This window comes from Nymphalis io, chromosome 10 (assembly GCF_905147045.1).
Source record: "Nymphalis io chromosome 10, ilAglIoxx1.1, whole genome shotgun sequence".
NCBI lineage: Eukaryota > Metazoa > Arthropoda > Insecta > Lepidoptera > Nymphalidae > Nymphalis > Nymphalis io.
In genome coordinates, this window is record NC_065897.1 from 8,299,640 (window position 1) to 8,319,504 (window position 19,865).

The 19,865-nt window shown below is 35.3% G+C and overlaps 1 protein-coding gene and 1 long non-coding RNA gene across 3 annotated transcripts; one reads left to right on the forward strand and one right to left on the reverse strand.

Annotated features, from left to right (window-relative positions):
- The first annotated feature begins 1,617 nt into the window (after window positions 1–1,617).
- Window positions 1,618–19,611, forward strand: LOC126771511 (uncharacterized). 2 transcript variants are annotated; one of them, XM_050491412.1, is made up of 15 exons: window positions 1,618–2,124; window positions 6,843–7,118; window positions 8,131–8,281; window positions 8,850–9,016; window positions 9,464–9,558; window positions 10,207–10,381; window positions 10,622–10,835; window positions 11,041–11,187; window positions 12,127–12,293; window positions 13,097–13,194; window positions 13,987–14,127; window positions 14,211–14,294; window positions 15,152–15,284; window positions 15,810–15,936; window positions 19,385–19,611. In XM_050491412.1, the coding sequence occupies exons 1-15, from the start codon at window positions 2,073–2,075 to the stop codon at window positions 19,515–19,517; spliced, it is 2,160 nt and encodes a 719-aa protein (XP_050347369.1). In that variant the 5' UTR covers window positions 1,618–2,072; the 3' UTR covers window positions 19,518–19,611. The 2 variants fall into 2 exon arrangements, with proteins under 2 accessions (XP_050347369.1, XP_050347370.1); XM_050491413.1 differs by having other exon boundaries at window positions 6,878–7,118.
- On the reverse strand, window positions 4,371–6,553 carry LOC126771512 (uncharacterized). The gene is made up of 2 exons (XR_007669545.1): window positions 6,308–6,553; window positions 4,371–4,622 (listed from the first exon to the last, which is right to left on the reverse strand). It is a non-coding gene; the product is annotated as an uncharacterized LOC126771512 (long non-coding RNA).
- Window positions 19,612–19,865: the final 254 nt, after the last annotated feature.

The following is a 19,865-nucleotide window of genomic DNA, read 5'->3' on the forward strand; positions in this document are numbered from 1 at the left end:
GTGGAGATGGAAAACCGTAACTTGTACGTTACAGTTAAAATATAAAAGGACTGTCGATGCAATCTGCAAAGAGTAAGTAACCCTTTTTTATGATTTAAGTATAAGCTGGCACGCGATACTTGCTCTTAACAAGTTTTTTCTTCTAACTGCTCGCGTAAATTTGTACCCACTCTGGCATGGACATTTACATAACAATACTTCAATGTAATCCAATTAACATAACAGATTACTTTTGTGGGTCATAACATAATAGGCAGGACGAGAGGTACGTTGCATAAATTTAGTTATTAAGTATAAATTATTATTATAAACAAAAAAATAAATATTTGTTGATAGAACCATAATTTTATTTAGGATTTCTTCATTTGCAACATAGTTTTTATTTAATATTTTCGATAGCAAACAACGTTACAAAACAAATCTTATAAAGTCATGTAAACGGGAAAAAATTGTCTATTCGTCTTTCAAGTCAACGCTGCACTGTAAGAAATATAACATATTTGTTGATCTTCAAAATATCTACATGATTGTCGTCTATAGTCAAGAGAAGTAAAGAGGCCTCGAGCTCTTGACGAGAAACAGTTGCTCTTGGAACTCATACCACCACGCTGTCCAATGCGAGTAAGTGGATATACATGTGGCAAAATGTCATCGACACCTTAATTAGTTAACGACAGTTTTCTCCACTGCTGTGTACGAGATGAAAAAACCCAAATTAAGTTCATGAAAACCCAATGAAAATTGGGCTTAAAACACAATCTTCTGTTAATCTTAATATAGTACTATTATATTATTTGTATACCTATTCAAAGTAAATTCTTAATTTTACGTATTTAGTTTTTAGTCTTTGTTTATTTACCTAGACACTAATTACGTGTTAATTGTTATTTGTCACTAAGTTAATTGACATAACCCTTACACGAAGGCCGTTGCCTTGTGGCGGACTGTCAATACTATCTTATCAAGAATATTGGGATGAGATCATAGATTATTATTTATTACTTTTAAAATATTTAACATTTTCCTACAGTTGGGACGAGTAAACTAAACATTTTACGGTCAACTAGTTAAAAAATTAAATTGAAAAATCCATTTTAAAGGCAAAAGGGCTCTTTGAAAGACTTTTACTATTTACATTTTAGTATTATAATTGGAAAAAAAACTAATCGATTCCATAAATATATGTTCAGTAGGAAGATACCCAATCATGTTTCCTTTTACAGTATATCATTATATGTATACTCCGTATCCGTAGAAGACGCCAAACAGTCGTAATGCAATCGTGATTACTAGATGTTTTGTTTCCATCATCAATTTATGCAAATAAGCCCATTTTAACGACACTTTTTATTTTGTAATATCAACTAATGACATAGGTAGCACTCGGTTATTACCATCCCCTCATATTTATATTCGCATAACTAGAACCCGCATATTACGAAACACATGGGCGTAGATCGTCACATTATCGTTTGGTTTTACTATCATTTTGTCGTGGACTCGTCACTCCATTGTAAATTGTCTGTAAAACCATAATAAAATGCAAGGTCGTGTCGCGTAGTGGGGGCCGGGGGGTCGGCACATGACAACTGCATTTTATTTTCAGTTAGCGTTACGGCAAGAACGCGTAGGACTTGCTTAGTTCTATGCAAACGAGAACTAAGAACAGCTTAGAACCGTCCCTGTAATATAATTTCATTGCTTGGATGTAAAGTCCGTAAGGCTTACTGTTGCTTACTGCATTATGGCCAGAGAAGCAATTTTATTTTAAAAGTATTGTTTGATAATTCTAGTTCTTTATGGAATGTTTATTCAGATGTCTCGTAAATATGGTCTATAGTAAAGTCCACGAGTGCTTAAAATTGTTATTGTAAGATTAACTAAATGGTCGAGCCCAAATTTGTCTAATACGAATGAGAGCAAAGTGTCATAATTTCAAACCTAACGAAATAAAAAAAAACAGAAACAAGACTAAAGACAAGTGCAGATTTGTGCTGTGATTTACTTAAATTGTGGACACACCATAATCTCGTTAAATGTGTTAATAAGTTTCTTTGTGTCGTGGTTAAATCATGATGCAATACGGAAATATCGTGTGCGTAATTTTATTTACATTAGCAGCATGTAAGTTATTCCCATATTCATTTAATTCTAGAGATATTGTTTATCAGCATCTTTCACACATATGTATCTGTCACAAGCCTAAATAGGTTTTTTTTTTTAAAATAAATAATAATGGGTTTATATGAATAATAAAAACATTACGTATTTTAAATTATTTTCTTTACAAAATTTAAAATTTTACTTATATATAAAAAGTATAATTCATGACATGAATGTAAATCATCTGTTTATTTTGTGTAAATTTAAAGATTAAATTAATTACTTTAATACATTAAAATTTAACTCGAGCTCATGTGGCTGCAAATCATAAAGTCCCGAGTTCAATTCCACCGTCAGGACAGTAGCAACCCTTACGATCGGCATTTCACTCCTGTGCCTCGAGAAGCACGTAAAGCTGTTGATCCTGGGCTTAATCTCTCCCTTGTCATGTCTTATCGTATGAAATGAAAGCGTGTGCAAACGTAAGCCCACGAATACATTATTATTATTTATCCTTACAACAGTTTATATAAACAATAATTATAAGAGTTCAATAAATAAATTATTTTTGGTAAGGTTCATTCAAGAGGTTAGTGTAAAAACGGTCAACTTAAAAAAATATCATAGATCTTGTAAATTTTATGAGCCAACGGCGCTGGTGATGATATTAATAACTGTCTTAACTAAGACTTGACTATGAAAGTAATTATTACTTAGTAATCTCAATTTCGCAAGATAATACTTACTATTATTGTTCTATTGTGATGTTTCTTGTATCGTGTTCTAGGTTGAGGTTGATGTTGTTGATCAATGTCATGCTATTTCGAATCCTTCTAAAATTAGGTGCCTCTTTTATAATATATAATATATATATATATATATGTATGTATATAAAATGGGACCAAGTCAATAACAAAAGTTATTGGTTTTAACTATCAAAAATTCGCAAAAGTCCGGATGCGTTTGTGCACACATTTGTGCAATATAATACATAATTGTGCCCTGCGCAGATTAGTCTTTTTTGAGAGTAATCCCCTTGGCCTAAAACGGTCAGGTGGGCCATCATAATCGTAGGTGTCTATGTTATTGACCGTGTAACATCTGAATGCCTTGAGATTGCCTTAAGAAAACTATTCGAATTATTTTTCAAATAGGTTGCCCTCTTAATAAATATATAATTGTTGGTACGTCTGACAAGTGTCAAAAATAGTGAACTTCTAAACGATTACATTCTAGGTCATATTCACAGTAAAAACATTTTGTTGAAACTACTGGTGTTAAATAATTTAGAAATTATATGTTTCCAGTAGTATAGTATCGACTAAATTTACTTTTGTTCTCAATGTACACATAGATATGATTATTTTCCAAAAAAAATCACACACAATCATACACAATGTTTTAATATTTTTTGTAATTATGAAATACTGAATAATTTATTTTAAACAGCACAAATTGCAGACTAGCTTATTAATCAGTTAGTGTAACAGAAAATAAATAAACAAAATACATAAACTTGTAAACGAAAAGTATTTAAATATCTAATTAAAAAAAATTAACATTATTATCATCTCTATCTCATGTATAGGGTTAAAAATGATAGCAAGCTTTTTAGTCTAGTTGTCGTTTTATAACAATAATTAATCACCCAACGTCCCAAAATGTAAGTTAGATTGTCTAAAAATATCTTTCGAAATAGACACTCCTCATATCACATCTCATAAGATTGGCGAAAAACATATTGTACAAATATTTTATTTGGTTTCTGTCGATAAATAATTTGTAACAACGGATTAGTAGAAGACCGGCTTTATAAAATTACTCATAAGCCTAATAACGCTTGAGTGATCAATTACAACGTTAATTTCAACAATTTTTTATTTTTTTTTAAATCAATATGCGATGATGATATGGAGATAAAATAAACGTATAGTATAATATATATAATAAAAACAAACTAACAAACAATCAAAAATAAACAAAAGTCTCCGAACCCCAAAACACCCTAAGCAGTTGTAATTAAATATACATATAGAAAGGTACTAAAAAATATTGATCACTTTAAAATTAATAAAAATATTGTATGTATGATCTCGTTAAAAAGTTCTGTTTAAGAAGCAACTTTACAAAATCGATTAAAATGTAATGTATGTAATATGTTTATATTGATTTATTTGTTTATCAGGCAAACGTAATAGGTATAGCTTAAGATATTATTAAGATTATTGATTTTTTCACATTGGAATAAAGTAATTAAAAATGCAGTTTTTACTATTACATTTGACTATATTTTAACAATATCGTTAGTGCATAGTTGTTTAACCAGCAAAAAAATAGTAAAATTGTTTTTGTTATGCTTTCGTGGCTTTTGGGATGCAGCTTACGACATTACCTATTTTTACAAGTGTGTATCCTTCTCGACATTTACTTGGGACGATGACTTGAGCGTATACCCCCTCCTCCAATAGAAGAATAAAGGCGATTATCAGTAAACCTAACAAACATTTTTGTAGTGACATCTGAAAAAAAGTTTTTTCTTCTTTATATAGAAAATATTTTTTTCTTTATTTTTGATAAGTAAATAAAGAGAAATACATAACTTATTGCATGCATCGATTATTATTATTATTTTTCGGTTATTTATTAGTATTCTATCAGTTTTGATTAACGTTAACGGGCTTAACGTTTATTTTTTTAATAGAACAACGATTTTTACACAACCTTATATACTAGGTTACACATAATTCCACTTATAGATAGTCACAGCATTCAAATTAAAATTTAATATTGGAAATAAAATAACATTACTAACAAGTACTGCTTTGTTCCATTTAACTGTTGAGAATTTTAATAATTTCATTTTCTAGACTGTCACTAAAATCAATAGATATATCTTTATTAATAAATTAATCATACAATCTACTTGTCGTTAGCATAGGTATTGAGTAGTGATGACCGAGAATTGGTATGTAGTTGTGGGTGAACAGCGTGTGACGTCGTGTTATACCAGAGGAAATTTTAAAAGAAATTTGTCCATGGTTGCGTTCATGAGCTTATATAGAAATACCATATCGCGTAGTTTACATACACACAGTGTTTAATTTGAAGGTTTTTTTTATCGATCATGTATGAAATTTCTAAATTGTTAGAAAAATAAGAAAGTGTATTTCAATGATCATTGTTCTCACTTCTCATGCCGCTACTGTTATGTTATGTACAGAAACACTGTTTTTTGTGTATCTTACTAAAACTTTTAGCGGAGGATTCGTTACAGTGCTTATATATTATTATATTTTTTATAACAAAAAACCTAATTAAACAATTCTAAATATTTTATTGTTATATAGTAATAAATGCTATTAAGTAATAACTAACAATTTAATCGTAGCTGAGCTAATGTAGCTTGTGTTTTTGGATCTCTTTTTGAGTTATGCTACTATCGTTGTACTCCGGTTAGAAAGGTAAGTGAGTCATTAAATACAGGCACAAGGGACATCACATCTTGTTCCCAAGGTTGGTAGCGCATTAGAGATATAAGGAATAATTAGTATTTCTTACGGCGCAAGTATCTATGGGCGGCGGTGACCACTTACCATCAGGTGGCCCATTTGCTAAATTAATATAAAAAATTAGCCACGATTAAAGCTATCATAGCTTTGTCAAAACCAATAGCAATTTTATTTTATTGATCGATACAGTTTTTAGTTAAAACGTCATTTAATTTTGATTAACACTTCTTTAGCCCCTTCAAACATATTTTTAATAAAACTTGACATGGCTATGTGTTATATTTGATATTCTGAATCAATAAAATATCTAGATAATAAATAGAAGAAAACAAAAATTAAATATATATAATAATGAAAATAAATATATATCCTCAAACACACACAGTTCACACAAACAAGTACAAAGTTTTAAATCGCAGTAATTATAGAGAAAACGTTATATCATTAATTTAATTATTATTTTGAATTTTTAACAAAAGTTACTTAGCACTTCAGTTTTTTTTTTATTTACTTACAACCAAATTAAATTTGAACGTATCGCTTCAATAGCAACATTAGAATAAACATTCAACATACTATATGACTATATTATTTTAATAACATGCATATTATATCGTAATTTAACTATACACTAATGTGTATAGTTATAATTATAATTATGACTTAATATTCAAACGTCAAACATAAGTACTTACAATTTTATCTCTTCAATATTATATTTATGTTGTTATAACAACTTTACTCCTATAGTCTTGTTAAGACACTGCGCAGATCGCACATGAACAGGTTTAGCTTTTTTAAATACCCGTATACTGACCCGACGCATATTAAATACTATGATATATTTCGCCTCTTTAATTGCAGTTTATCCGGTATTCAAGTTGTGTTATTTATGATAATGTTATTATTGTACAAATGTGAATATGATATTTTTATTCTGATCAAACGTTGAATGTCATTATTAATGTGTATATTTAGCTCTCCTAACAGTAAGCAAACTAGACTCAGCCCACAACTTTACATGCTACAAATTATATACTTGAATAATTTTATATTTTGTTAAAGTTCTTGCGAGTTTTTTGTTTGATTATAATGGATATGTACTACATTACAATTAACGGTCTTCAAGGTTTTCATAAATGTAACAAACAAATCAGAAAAACATTATCACTAGTATGTATTAATTTAAATCCGTGTGAGATTTATAAACAAAAATGATGTCAAAATTAGATAGTGAACCAAGATGTCCACCGACACTGTCGCAGACGTTCGTAAGATGGTCAGGAATGACTCCTGATAAGGCTACTCCGGTGTTCGTCTATTCGGCCAGCGGAGATGAGGAATCTTTAACGGGCGCCTGCTTAGCGCGCTGTAGAGAACTCGAAGATTGCGCGGCGGTGATTGTGGCATTCACGAAGGGAAACTGCCAAGGAATTGCTATATCACATTCAAGACAATTCTATGCGGACAACGACGTCGCCTACTTTAATAAAATATGTTTGAAATGTAAGTTAATATTTGGTTCTTAACATATAGTACATGGGCAATAAAAATACGTTTTTTTTTCAAGGAAATACACTTACAGATAAAATAAAAAAGCAAACCTTATCTAAGTACAAAATTTGAGCTAACCGTTAGAGCCATTTCCGAGATTCACGAAATGTATTAATATACAAGAATTGCTAATTTAATATTAAATATGTTATATATAATTTGTTAAGCCAAGAAGGCCTAGCTATATACTGACCAAGTGGTTCTTAAACCAAGAATCACAGATTCGATTCCTGGCAAGCGTCGCTAAGTTTATATGTGCTAAATTAGTGATTAAAACTCATCTCGGGTTCGCATCTATATCCACCAACCAAGTCAATCGAGTGGTTCAATAAACTCCTCTAAAGGAGAGGTCTCGTCTGATCAGCACTAATTTTAAATTGTTACTTTTATGGGTTAAAGTTATTTTCAAATAAGACATAACAAGTTTCTTGCATGAGAACGGTGCAAAAACTTAAATATATAAAATTAGGTGGTAGGACATTGTGCAAGCTCGTCTGGGTAGGTATCAGATATTCTGACGTTGGTTGGTGGCGCATTGACGATGTAAGCGATGGTTAACATTTCTTACAATGCCAATGTCTATGGGCGTTAGTCTCGTCCACCTAACTAATCTATAAAAAAAACATAATATGTCAGTCAATACAAAACGGTTATTTACTTTAAAATATTTTTTTGGATTTGTCATAATGTATTGATACGGTTGAGATATGATTGAGATTAAGATGGTTATAAAGCTGTGCTCCTCAAATGTTTACGGCCATAATTTGTCCTAACTTTGGAGAAAACGAGTAAACTGGCTCTCTTTTATTTATCTTATCAACTAAATAACTATTATATACGTGTATGTATATATGTACTAACATATTTAAGTGACCGTAATTTATAATTATAACCCTTGGATTTATGAGTATGTCTAAAAATATTGTTGCAAAACAAAATTATAATCAAAAAATCGTTTTTACAGCATCACATAATTGTGATAACAGTTGGTGGTTTCTCGAGAGCACACCAGGCTACTATCTGAACTCAGAAGGACCAAATGTAAAAATTATTACGAATACAACCATTCAAGAATGCTACAATGACATCTTCTCTACGAATGAGAAACATTATCGGTATAGTTTCTTAATTCTTAATTAAAACCTACTAAATAGTTGAAGAAAGTTTTATAAATGAATTATGATACATAATTCAATCGTTATGTTATTTTGAATATAAAAAAAAAACTTATTATTTCCTAACTTTCACTTTCATTTCAAGTAGATATGTAGGCATACTGGCAAATTAACCATCTGATAGTAAGTGGCCACCACCGCCAATAGATATTGCCACTGTAAGAAATATTAACCACCCATTACAACGTAAATGCGCAACAACCTTGAGAACTAAAATGTTATGACCCTTGTGTTTGTTACACTTGCTCATTCACACGTAGAATTTTTTATTTAATTTTAAAAATGTGTTATTATCGGTATTAAATTTCATATAAATCTAATATCCATAAAACTTTTATAATTTACAAAAAGGTTTCAGCCCGCCTTTTGCACATTATATATTTTGTTTTGTGCAATAAAGCGTCAAAAAATAATATAATTCTTCAACGCACTTTGATTTAATTGTTGGTAAAAAACAGTTATATAACAAACAATAATAAACAACAATAAAGTAATCATTTATATTTAGATCAGCGCAATGGATATATTCAGACAGTACCTCAGAGGCGTTCGCTCTATTAGACTCAGTGATAGGAAACTGTATCTTAAATGGTGAGAATAAATTCACTGAACCCGAGTCGTACAGGGTGTCGAACTATAACACAGTCTACATAGAAAACCAATGCGGACATGACTGTGAGTATAAGATATTAAAGTACTAACACTTACCTAAATTATATGTATAACCAAATATATTACAAGTCCGGTCAAACAATTTAAATCGATATTTGAGTTGGATGTTTTTTTAACAGTTATTATTAATAAGAATTAATTGTGTTTTGTTGAAAGTTGGTTTTTTATTAATACCATCGCTAGAAAAAGTGTTCAACATTAGAAATATGAAACATTAATTTTTAAATAAACATGTCTCCTAAACATTTTTTTAACTAAACTTATTTTAAGGACTAGCAAAAAAAAATAGTAATGGTGGCTGATGAGAAGGAAATAGCAAGACCTAAGTATGATAAATTGTTGAACCTATTAGAATACAGATTAGTAACCATTTATTTGATTAACCTAGAATGAATAAATTTGATAAATTTAGTGAATTATATAATGATTCTAGTAAAATGTTAATTTCAGATCCCAAAAAAATTGATAGATGCTCTTACGAAGAATATTACAATCAAACTTTAAAACACGTGGATTTGACCGCTAAAAATTATACAAAAGATGAGGTATCTATATCATATCTTAATTATTAAATAATATGTTACTGTTGTAGCGAAATTATAATTGTGACCCAGTAATTTTATATTGATCCCTCGACTTAATCTAGGGACTTTGGATCTACGGCCTTATAAACTAGACCATCGAGGATAAAGTTAAATCATCGCGTATATCTAGAAATACAAATGCATAATGCAAAATGTTAGCATCTAAAGTCTTTATCTGGCGTAAGTTATACGAACGATGTAATAACAACGTAGATCGACATTTTTTACGTCGTTTCATAATTATAGTAAATTACCTTGATAATTAATAAAAATATGTTTATAAAAAACAAGGAAAATTAACATTACATAGATAAATAACCCATTTTGTCAGCTATTTACAGTTATATTTATGTAAATAATAAGATTTTGGCAATTAACATTTCTATAAAACGATTTAAATGAGGTTTTTATATTTCCTCCAATATGTTTTCCTCTTATAAAATAAAAAAATTTAATGTATACAATATACATATGTATTTATCGTATGCCTTTGAACTGTCAACTGGTTCTTAAATGCAAACATTAACATACTCGTAAGTTACAATAAAAAAAAAATTGTTTTGAAAGTTTGAGCCACACTCATAATGTTACATTTTTTATCTTTTTTAGTGTAAATTCGCATGCGAGAGTGAGAAAAGATTTGTATGTCGTGGTTTCACTTGGACGGCGGTTCAATCTCGTGGTCTTTGTGATCTTCACAGTGAAGACCTCGTCACTACAGGGTCTTGGTTGTTGCGTCGGGTGACCGGAGCAACGTACTACCGTCGGGTTATATGTCTCAACAGTATGTCATTGACAGTCATTTAATTTACATTTTACATTAATCCATATGTAAATATTTATATGTATAGTAATAATTTAGTACTTATTGAAGCTTTTTTGTGGTTTTGCGGTACAATTGATTATTATTAATAACATTTATTTAATTTTGTCCGCCATATTTTATTATAAGAGATATAAAAAATACCTAATGTGGATTTACGTTTCATTATCGATAATGCCATTTCTTAAAATTGTATTCCAGTAAGCGTAGAATGCGAAGGTTCCCACTTAGTAGTAGCATACAGACCGCGCGGCCTGTTCCGCGGGCGCATGTACGTGCCCGGCCGCAGCGAGCGCTGCAGCGCACGCGCTCTTACACCGACCGCGCCAGTCCGCCTCGCTCTACCTCTGCACGGCGACTGCGATGTAAATTTTGCCTATGCGATTAGTAAGGGGCCCACTGGAATTGTGAATAGGTAATTCGATATGTGTTCTACTTGGAAACAATTTCCACTCAATTTTTCCTTCACCGACTGGCAGAAGTTCAACTAAGCACACAAACTAAGAACATGAAAATTCGGTTAAGATTTGCGTGTCCTAAACATTAGGCCATTTCGAAATAAACCTATTGTCGTTTTGCTAATTATAATTAACCAAGAAATATTTCTGATGGTATTACAGAACAATGGCATACGTGATGTTAATGATTCAGACCAACCCGATCATTCAGACAGCGGGGGACCGCTGGGTACGTGTGGGTTGCTCGCCGGGCGCTGGGGCTAGGGGATATGCTAAGGTTGAAGCTACCGTCGCCGTAAAGGACTCCGGGTAAGGCTATTGTTTACATACAAATTAGTTTCAGTAATAGATATTGACGCTGCTATGACTGACCTACCAAAGGTAGATGCTAATATTTGAAAAATAGCTTACCTTTTATTTAATCAAAAAACTATTTAGAGCAGGCAGAATCTAAGTTAGGTGGACTGAAGATTGGTCACCAACGGCTGCGTAGAAATAATGTAATTTAAATTGTGACCTCTTAAAAGGTATAAAAATTAACTGTCGCTTTTATTTATACTAGTGGCTTTGTGCAAGCTCGTCTGGGTAGGTACCACCCACTCATCAGATATTCTACCGCAAAACAGGAGTACTTGGTATTGTTGTGTTCCGGTTTGAAGGGTAAGTGAGCCAGTGTAATTACAGGCACTAAAGACATAACACCTTAGTTCCCAAGGTTGGTGATGCATTGTCGATGTAAGCGATGGTTAACATTTCTTACAATACCAATGTTTATAGGCGTTTGGTGACCACTTACCATCAGGTGACAGGTGACATTGTGCCTTTATAAGATAGTCCCAAAAATTGTCCGAAAGTTAAAAGTTGTAAAATCAACGTTTATGTGCCAAAGATTCTTATGAAAAATTATTTTTAAAACGAGAAAGAATGGGAATTTAACGTTCGTCTCAAGGCAGCTTAAGAAATACATATCATTACCAATTGTAAAGACAGACAACAATTGTCTTATAGTGTAACTTTTTGAAATATTTATGTCGATTTCGATTTTTTTGAAGATTTATTAAATTTGTCAGAACAGTCTGTTTTTCTTTACTGACTCTGTCTTTTGAGAAAATATCTCTACTCTACGTTCTTTACATTTCACCATAACTTGAACGTGAATACACGGAGAGTCAACTTCTGTCTGGTCGTCTGGCCGTTGTCAATTGGAAAATGTGTAATAATCTTTGTGTTACATATATATAACATCAGACGGCCGTCAATAGCCAGCGAGTCGAACGAAGACATCGACAACCGGGGTGCGAGTGCTGTGTTCAGTGCCGGCGCGCCGCTTGCGATGTACGCCGTGCGCGCGCATGATGGACACACGGGCGCACTGGGGCTCGGCGAGCCGCTGGAGTTGAGGATAGAAACAACGGGTTAGATATTACAGACAATTATCGTTCATTACTCTAAGATTCATAACAGACAAGTACATAACACTTATCTTTTACTATATGTATTACTTTCTGTGTACATAATTTACGTTTTTAAACAAAAAATGTGTGAAATTGCAAAAACTGAAGTATTAATTCAAAAATTTTTTTCAAAGGTTTTAGTAAAATGCTTTTTATTTGGGAAAACTTTTTCTAAATTATCGAATTAACGTTTGAGTAGTATTTAGTACAGTTGGTCGAATATATCTGTCATAGATTAGAAGAGTTCCGCTATAGAAATTTAATTTGTGTGCCTAGTGCAAGTTTTTCAAATAGTGACAAAATTTGAAATTCCATACAAATCGCATTTAAAGTCAACGCTATCGAATAAGTCAATAAAACTCGCACCAGCCACACTATATCAATTAAAGAGTTGGGTGGTTGGGTTTGGTTGAATTAAAAGCTAAGTATATGATTACCCAGACTTCAATGGAAATCTGCGGTTAGTCTCGTCTCATTCATTTTGTATTCATATTATTCATTTTGTATTCACCGATAAATAAAATAATTATGATAAAACAGCATATGTTTGTGAAGTACTGCGTAAGTATCTTGGTAATACATATTACCAATATTAATTGTCTTCGAACTTTATACTTATGAAAAGATATTTATACATAGATATATTTTAGTCGATCACGCGTATATTTTTTCGTAAATTATATAAGTAAATCTTTGTATTTTTAGTCTTTTAAATAATTGTATACTGAAGTCGTAAACTAAGATATTTTCATGACATTTTCCAGATGAATCAGAAATTGAAGCTTATCACTTGGTGGCATCTTCAAGACTCGGCGATAGCTCGGTCCTGTTGTTAGACAGCAAGGGATGTCCAACAGGGCAGGTATAGTTATCAAATTAAATCAAATAAATAAATTACATCCTTATTTTTTTAAAAAGCCGAGATGGCCTAGTGGTTAGAACGCGTGAAAAAAGCCGAGATGGCCTAGTGGTTAGAACGCGTGAATCTTAACCGATGATCATGGGTTCAATCCCGGGTAAGCACCACTGAATTTTCATGTGCTTAATTTGTGATTAAAATTCATCTCGTGCTTGAAGGTGAAGGAAAACATCGTGAAGAAACCTGCATGTGTCTAATTTCATTGAAATTATGTCACATGTGTATTCTACCAACCCGCATTGGAGCAGCGTGGTGGAATAAGCTCTAAAACCTTCTCCTCAAAAAGGGAGAGGAGGCCTTAGCCCAGCAGTGGGACATTAACAGGCTGTTACTGTACTGTTATTTTAGTTGAAATACGTAAAGCTACAAACTCTGTAAATTAATTTTTATTATTTACAATTATATTTATAAATTAAATTTCCAGCTAGAAAATCAATGAAATCTAAAACTCTTTTTAAAAATGTATATAGTATACGTTGTGTATTGATATATTTTGACATGATGTATAATATATATTAAATGTCGATTACATAAGAAATATTAATATGATGACAATTGATGTATAAGTGCGAGTGCGAGAATTCGCCAAGAAAAACCAATACATTTCCTTAGGAAGATGTAATTGACTTTGTAGTCGGATACTTTGTTATTGTTGTAGATATATTAAATACTTGTTATTATTAATTTGTCTTAATAGAACAATCAAGATTATATAAATGTCTTGAATATTTTTAGGTTGATTTTCCGTCATTTACGAGGTCTCGGGTAGGAGGGATGCAACGACTTTCAGCGCAGTTCAAGGCGTTCCGTTTTCCGACCTCCCAGGTTGTACGTTTCTCTATAATGGTACGGTTCTGCGATGGAAAATGTCCTACGGTATTAAACTTCTTAATTTATTAACACAACAAATTCAATGAATATTAATATTTATTATATTAATTGAAATGATAATATTTCAGCGAAACTGTGGCAAAATAGAGCAATTGAGGAACGCAAGAGACGCTAACGACACGTACGGAGCAACAGAGGCGCAGGTTTCGGAGGTTGGGAGGTTTTCTCCAGTATATTATTGTCAAATATTATTATATTATTAATATTTCGACCATATCTAGTTATTATCGTTAATTTTTTTTTAATTTTTTTCAAGTAAATTGTTATTTAAATATACTCGAACCTTAATCCTGTACTATCAACATCCTATGTATTTAATTAAATCATAAGTTAGATAATTATTATCATTGCCTTAAAATTAAGATAGCTGTTTAGATCAAACGTGCATACATAAATATAAAACACTTTTTTTGTTTTTTTTTTTATACACTAGGAAGGCGGACGAGCACTTGGGGCACCTGATGGTAAGTGGTCACCAACGCCCATAGATATTGGCATTGTAAGAAATGTTTACCATCACTTACATCACCAATGCGCCACCAACCTTGGGAACTAAGATGTTATGTCCTTTGTGCCTGTAATTACACTGCACTGCACTTTTTTATACAAAGAATAAAATATACAATCGTAATGTGGTCAGTTATAGTATGTGGCCAATCGTAATGTGGCTAGATATAAGTACGTAGGCAATGCCCTAGTGATCTTGACAACAACGCCAGATAAAAGAGACTGTGCCTAACCGAGGCCGAATACAGTCAAACCTTCGGTCTCTCTGAGGGTGACCAATATTAGTACAGATTTTGGTTGAATGTCAGTAGGAAGGGATATATGAAACATATGAATCGATTGCCACGCTTTTGTGCCGTACGAAATGAAATAGTGATGAAATCAATTGGAATTCGTCTGTCGTCTCGGGACAGCTATATTGAAATCCAAAATTTTTAACTCTCGTACAAGCCTTACTAACCCTTGTTAAATATATAAAAGTAATAAACATGGTCTTAAAAAGGAATCGTGGGCCACCGCTGTAAGAGTGGGGTGCGGCGACGCGGATAGGGTGCCGCTCGAGCTGCAGCTGCTGGTCGGCGCGAAACCCTTACTCTCCGACACGCTCGTTCGAGCCGATCACCGCTCTGCGCTGCGTGAGTTACCGCTGGACTATACGGCACTAATATACGCTGTACAGGTCACCCAGCCAGATCTACTATTTATTTGAGCTGGGGCAAAATACGAATATGGCGTCCCTTTTACTTCATCACACGAGGCCGACATCCCGGTTTGACTTGCCTACAGATTGGGGATCAGTATGCCAGGTGCAGGCTTATATATCTTAGAGATTTCTGTGATTATACCTGAAAATTACGATGATATAGCTAATCAGTTGAGTTGAATTGTTATACCTTTTTATTACTAAATAGTTACTTTCCTGATTTGCACAGCAATCTGATAATCCTATAATATGTAACTAACTACAAACACACAGACACGAACGAACTGTGCATTCCACTTAGTATTCTAATTAAAGTTCTAACTAATGTTCTAACATTGAAGGAGACGCGATTCTCTTAGTCCTTTTAGTATTTAATTATGCAATAGCAGAACTTTTAATATCGATAGTGTTAGTTGTAATTTAATGTATAAAAATGAACCCTAACGTCTGCTACCAGCGGAAGACCCGCGGCCAACGGATAGTGCAATGGTCTGTGTGCATGAGTTGTTGCTGGTAGCGCTGATGCTGGCGTGGCTCGCCGTGCAGGTGTTGCTGCTGTTGGGCTGCTGCGTGCTTGTTAAGAGGTTAATTGCCATTTTATATTTTATATTTAGGCATGGCACAGTGTGTAAACATTTAAAGCATTTGGCAGGATTTTTCGGATGATTACCAGCCTGACGTCAATCTTCTTGGATTGGTTTATAACTTAAGTTTTCTATGACCTTTTATTTCGAAGTTTGCCGTGGAGTACCGGCTTAGAATAGTACTCCCCCAATGACATCCCGTGGGTGTCGTAAGAGGCGACTGAGGGACGGGGAAAAGGGGGGATGGGCAGCAGCGTCCCCCCTCCCATAAACATCTTACCCCCTACTGCGCTCGCCAACACGCCTGCCCAGCGCGGCGAGTATGGGCAAACCCCTCCCTTAATGGCAGATGCGCCCAAAAAAAGGCCCCCAGTTACCGGCAAGCCCGCTAGGCCCGACCAAGGTAGCGGTCGCGGTATCGGCAGGGCAGGGGGTGCTAAGAATCACCGGTTCACGGCAGGCTACCGTATAAAACGACTGAAAATGGCAACGTATAATGGACGCTCGATGAGGCTGGACCATCACCTCGCCGAATTAGAAGTAGAGTTAAGTCATATAAACTGGCATATACTGGGGTTATCTGAAGTCCGAAGACAGGGGGAGGACACGATAACTCTAGAGTCCGGTAACTTACTCTACTTCCGCGAAGGTGATAACCTCTCCCAGGGTGGTGTCGGTTTTCTAGTCAAAAAGGATCTCATTAGCAGCATTGTGGAAATCAGTAGTGTGTCGAACCGGGTAGCGTACCTTGTCCTAAAACTTTCCGACAGGTACTCCCTGAAGGTTGTACAGGTATATGCGCCAACTTCGACATACTCTGATGATGTGGTCGAAGCGATGTACGAGGACATCGCAAAGGCCCTCAACGACACCTCGAGGGCCCACTACAATGTTGTTATGGGAGACTTTAATGCTAAAGTGGGAGTACAAGATAGCGGTGAATCGAAAGTCGGACCTTACGGCTTGGGCTGCAGAAATCACAGGGGGCAAATGCTGGTAAACTTTCTCGAAGCGCAGGGGCTTTTTTTGATGAATTCTTTCTTTCAAAAAAAGCCTCAGAGGAGGTGGACCTGGCGAAGCCCCGATAACGTGACAAGGAACGAGATAGACTTTATCATTTCGAATAAAAGGCACATATTTAGAGATGTTTCAGTGATCAACAGGTTTAATACCGGAAGTGATCACCGCTTGGTTCGAGGCACTCTAAATATCAACTTAAAAGCCGAAAGATCGAGAATGATGAGGTCTACTCTCCGACCTACCATGCTCCAAGCTGCTCAAGGCTCCGAAAAGTTCCAAATGGAACTTCAAAATCAATTCACCGCGTTGGAAACCATAAGCAGCATTGATGAGAGAACCGACACGCTGGTCAAAATACTGCAAAACACATCCCGCAAGTGTTTTCCGCCACAGAGAAGAGACAACGCACCAAAACTCTCTGCTGAGACACTCGAGCTCATGAGAAAACGACGAGAACTACCATCGTTTTTGTCAGATAAGGCCTTAAACCGAACAATAAAAACGCTGACGCGACGCGATCTCCGACGCTCCAATACCCGTGCCATCAAGGCTGCGATTGAGCAAAATCGGGGATCGAAAGTGTTCGCTCGCAAGTTTGGGAGGCCGCGTCTGACAAAACTTAAAACTGAAAATGGTGGGGTCGTTACCTCTAGGCCTGAGATTGTCGGAGAAGTAGAGAGGTTTTATGGGCAGTTGTTCTCTTCAAGATCGGATAAACCCGTGGGAATCAGTATTGATGACCAGCGCGCCCCTCTTATGCGCCATTACTCTGAGGAGCTCCCGGTCGTTGACCAAGGAGAGATTAGGGCGGCTCTAGAACAGCTTAAAAACAACAAAGCTCCGGGAGATGACGGAATCACAACAGAGTTGCTTAAGGCAGGCGGGACTCCGGTCCTGAAAGAGCTAGCAAGCCTCTTTAATTCCGTCATCCAACATGGCAAGACCCCGGAAACGTGGAGCGGGAGTGAGGTGGTACTGTTTTTCAAGAAAGGTGATAAAACCCTCTTGAAAAACTACAGACCAATCTCCCTCCTGAGTCACGTGTATAAGCTGTTCTCAAGAGTCGTCACGAACCGTCTCGCCAGACGACTTGACGAGTTCCAGCCCCCAGAGCAAGCCGGCTTTCGATCAGGCTACAGCACCGTGGACCACATCCATACTGTTCGGCAGATTGTGCAGAAGACCGAAGAGTACAATCAGCCGCTGTGTATGGCATTCGTGGACTACGAGAAAGCCTTCGACTCCATCGAAACCTGGGCAGTGCTCGACTCATTGCAGAGATGTCATATCGATTGGAGATATATCGAGGTACTGAGATGTCTGTACAACGCCGCTACAATGACTGTCCACATCCAGGACTGTAAGACGAAGGCGATCCAACTGCGCAGAGGGGTGAGACAGGGGGATGTAATATCCCCGAAACTGTTCACCAACGCGTTGGAAGACGTTTTCAAAACGCTGGATTGGACTATGTATGGAGTCAATGTAAACGGCGAGTACATCTCACACCTTCGATTTGCCGACGATATCGTCATCATAGCAGAGTCGCTGGAACAACTCACCGAAATGCTGCGTAGCCTAGGCGAGTCTTCCCGGTGTGTCGGTCTCGGTATGAACTTGGACAAGACCAAGGTCATGTTCAATAGGCATGTCGTGCCGGGACCGATATACGTCGAGGGGAAACCTCTCGAAGTTGTTAGTGAATATACCTACCTAGGACAGATAATACAAGTCGGTAGGAACAACTTCGAGAAGGAAGCCGATCGAAGAATTCGCTTGGGATGGGCAGCATTTGGCAACCTTCGTCAAGTCCTCAAGTCGTCTATACCGCAATGTTTGAAGACGAAAGTCTTCAACCAATGCGTCTTACCTGCCATGACATACGGTGCCGAAACGTGGACACTAACTGCGGGACTAGTCCACAAATTCAAAGTCGCTCAGCGTGCTATGGAGCGAGCTATGCTCGGAGTATCTTTGAAGGATAAGATCAGAAATGAGATTATCCGGAAAAGAACCGGAGTCACCGACATAGCTTGCAAAATTAGCAGGCTGAAGTGGCAGTGGGCTGGTCACGTATGTCGTAGGACCGATGGCCGTTGGAGCAGACGAGTCCTAGAGTGGAGACCGCGAATCGGCAAGCGCAGCGTAGGGCGCCCTCCAGCCAGGTGGACCGACGACCTTAAGAAGGTGGCGGGCACCAACTGGATGCGGAAGGCGGAGGACAGGGAGCTTTGGCGCACCTTGGGAGAGGCCTATGTTCAGCAGTGGACAACGATTGGCTGTTGATTTTATTTCGAAGACCTTTTAATCATTAAAGTCCTTCAGACCACTTTATATTCAAACATGTATAATTAAATTTTAGTGTAACTCTCTTAACATTTTTTGGAACATTATACGATTCACTGTAACACTTATTTATTGTTTTCAGATATAGAAATTTAGCGGAAATGAATATGCAGAAAGATTACCATTCCTTCGACAACGTGGGCTTCGAAACTGGCTCTACACATCGACGTGTTCACTGGCCAGACCAAAACATAGATATAATACACGCCTCATAGTTACATTTTAGTTATATATCAAATTTGTAGTATAGTCCAATTTGTATTATAATCTGTTTTTAAATATTCTTTAATAAATGTATTTATTTATATAGACTAGCTTTTATTTAGCTTTACCTGTTTGTTCCATTCACGGATTAAGCTACAACTTCGCGCCTCTATTAGAGCAGTGGCTGGAATGATGACACAGTGCGCTCATTATAAAACTGAAGTCTATACTAAAATAAATTATGAAGTATTTAATTTATTAAAATTTAAAAAGAAATGCTATTTATACATTTCATATTATATGAACTCCAATTTAACTTTTGCCAAAAAAAACGGTCACTTACGTTAAACATTCGCTCT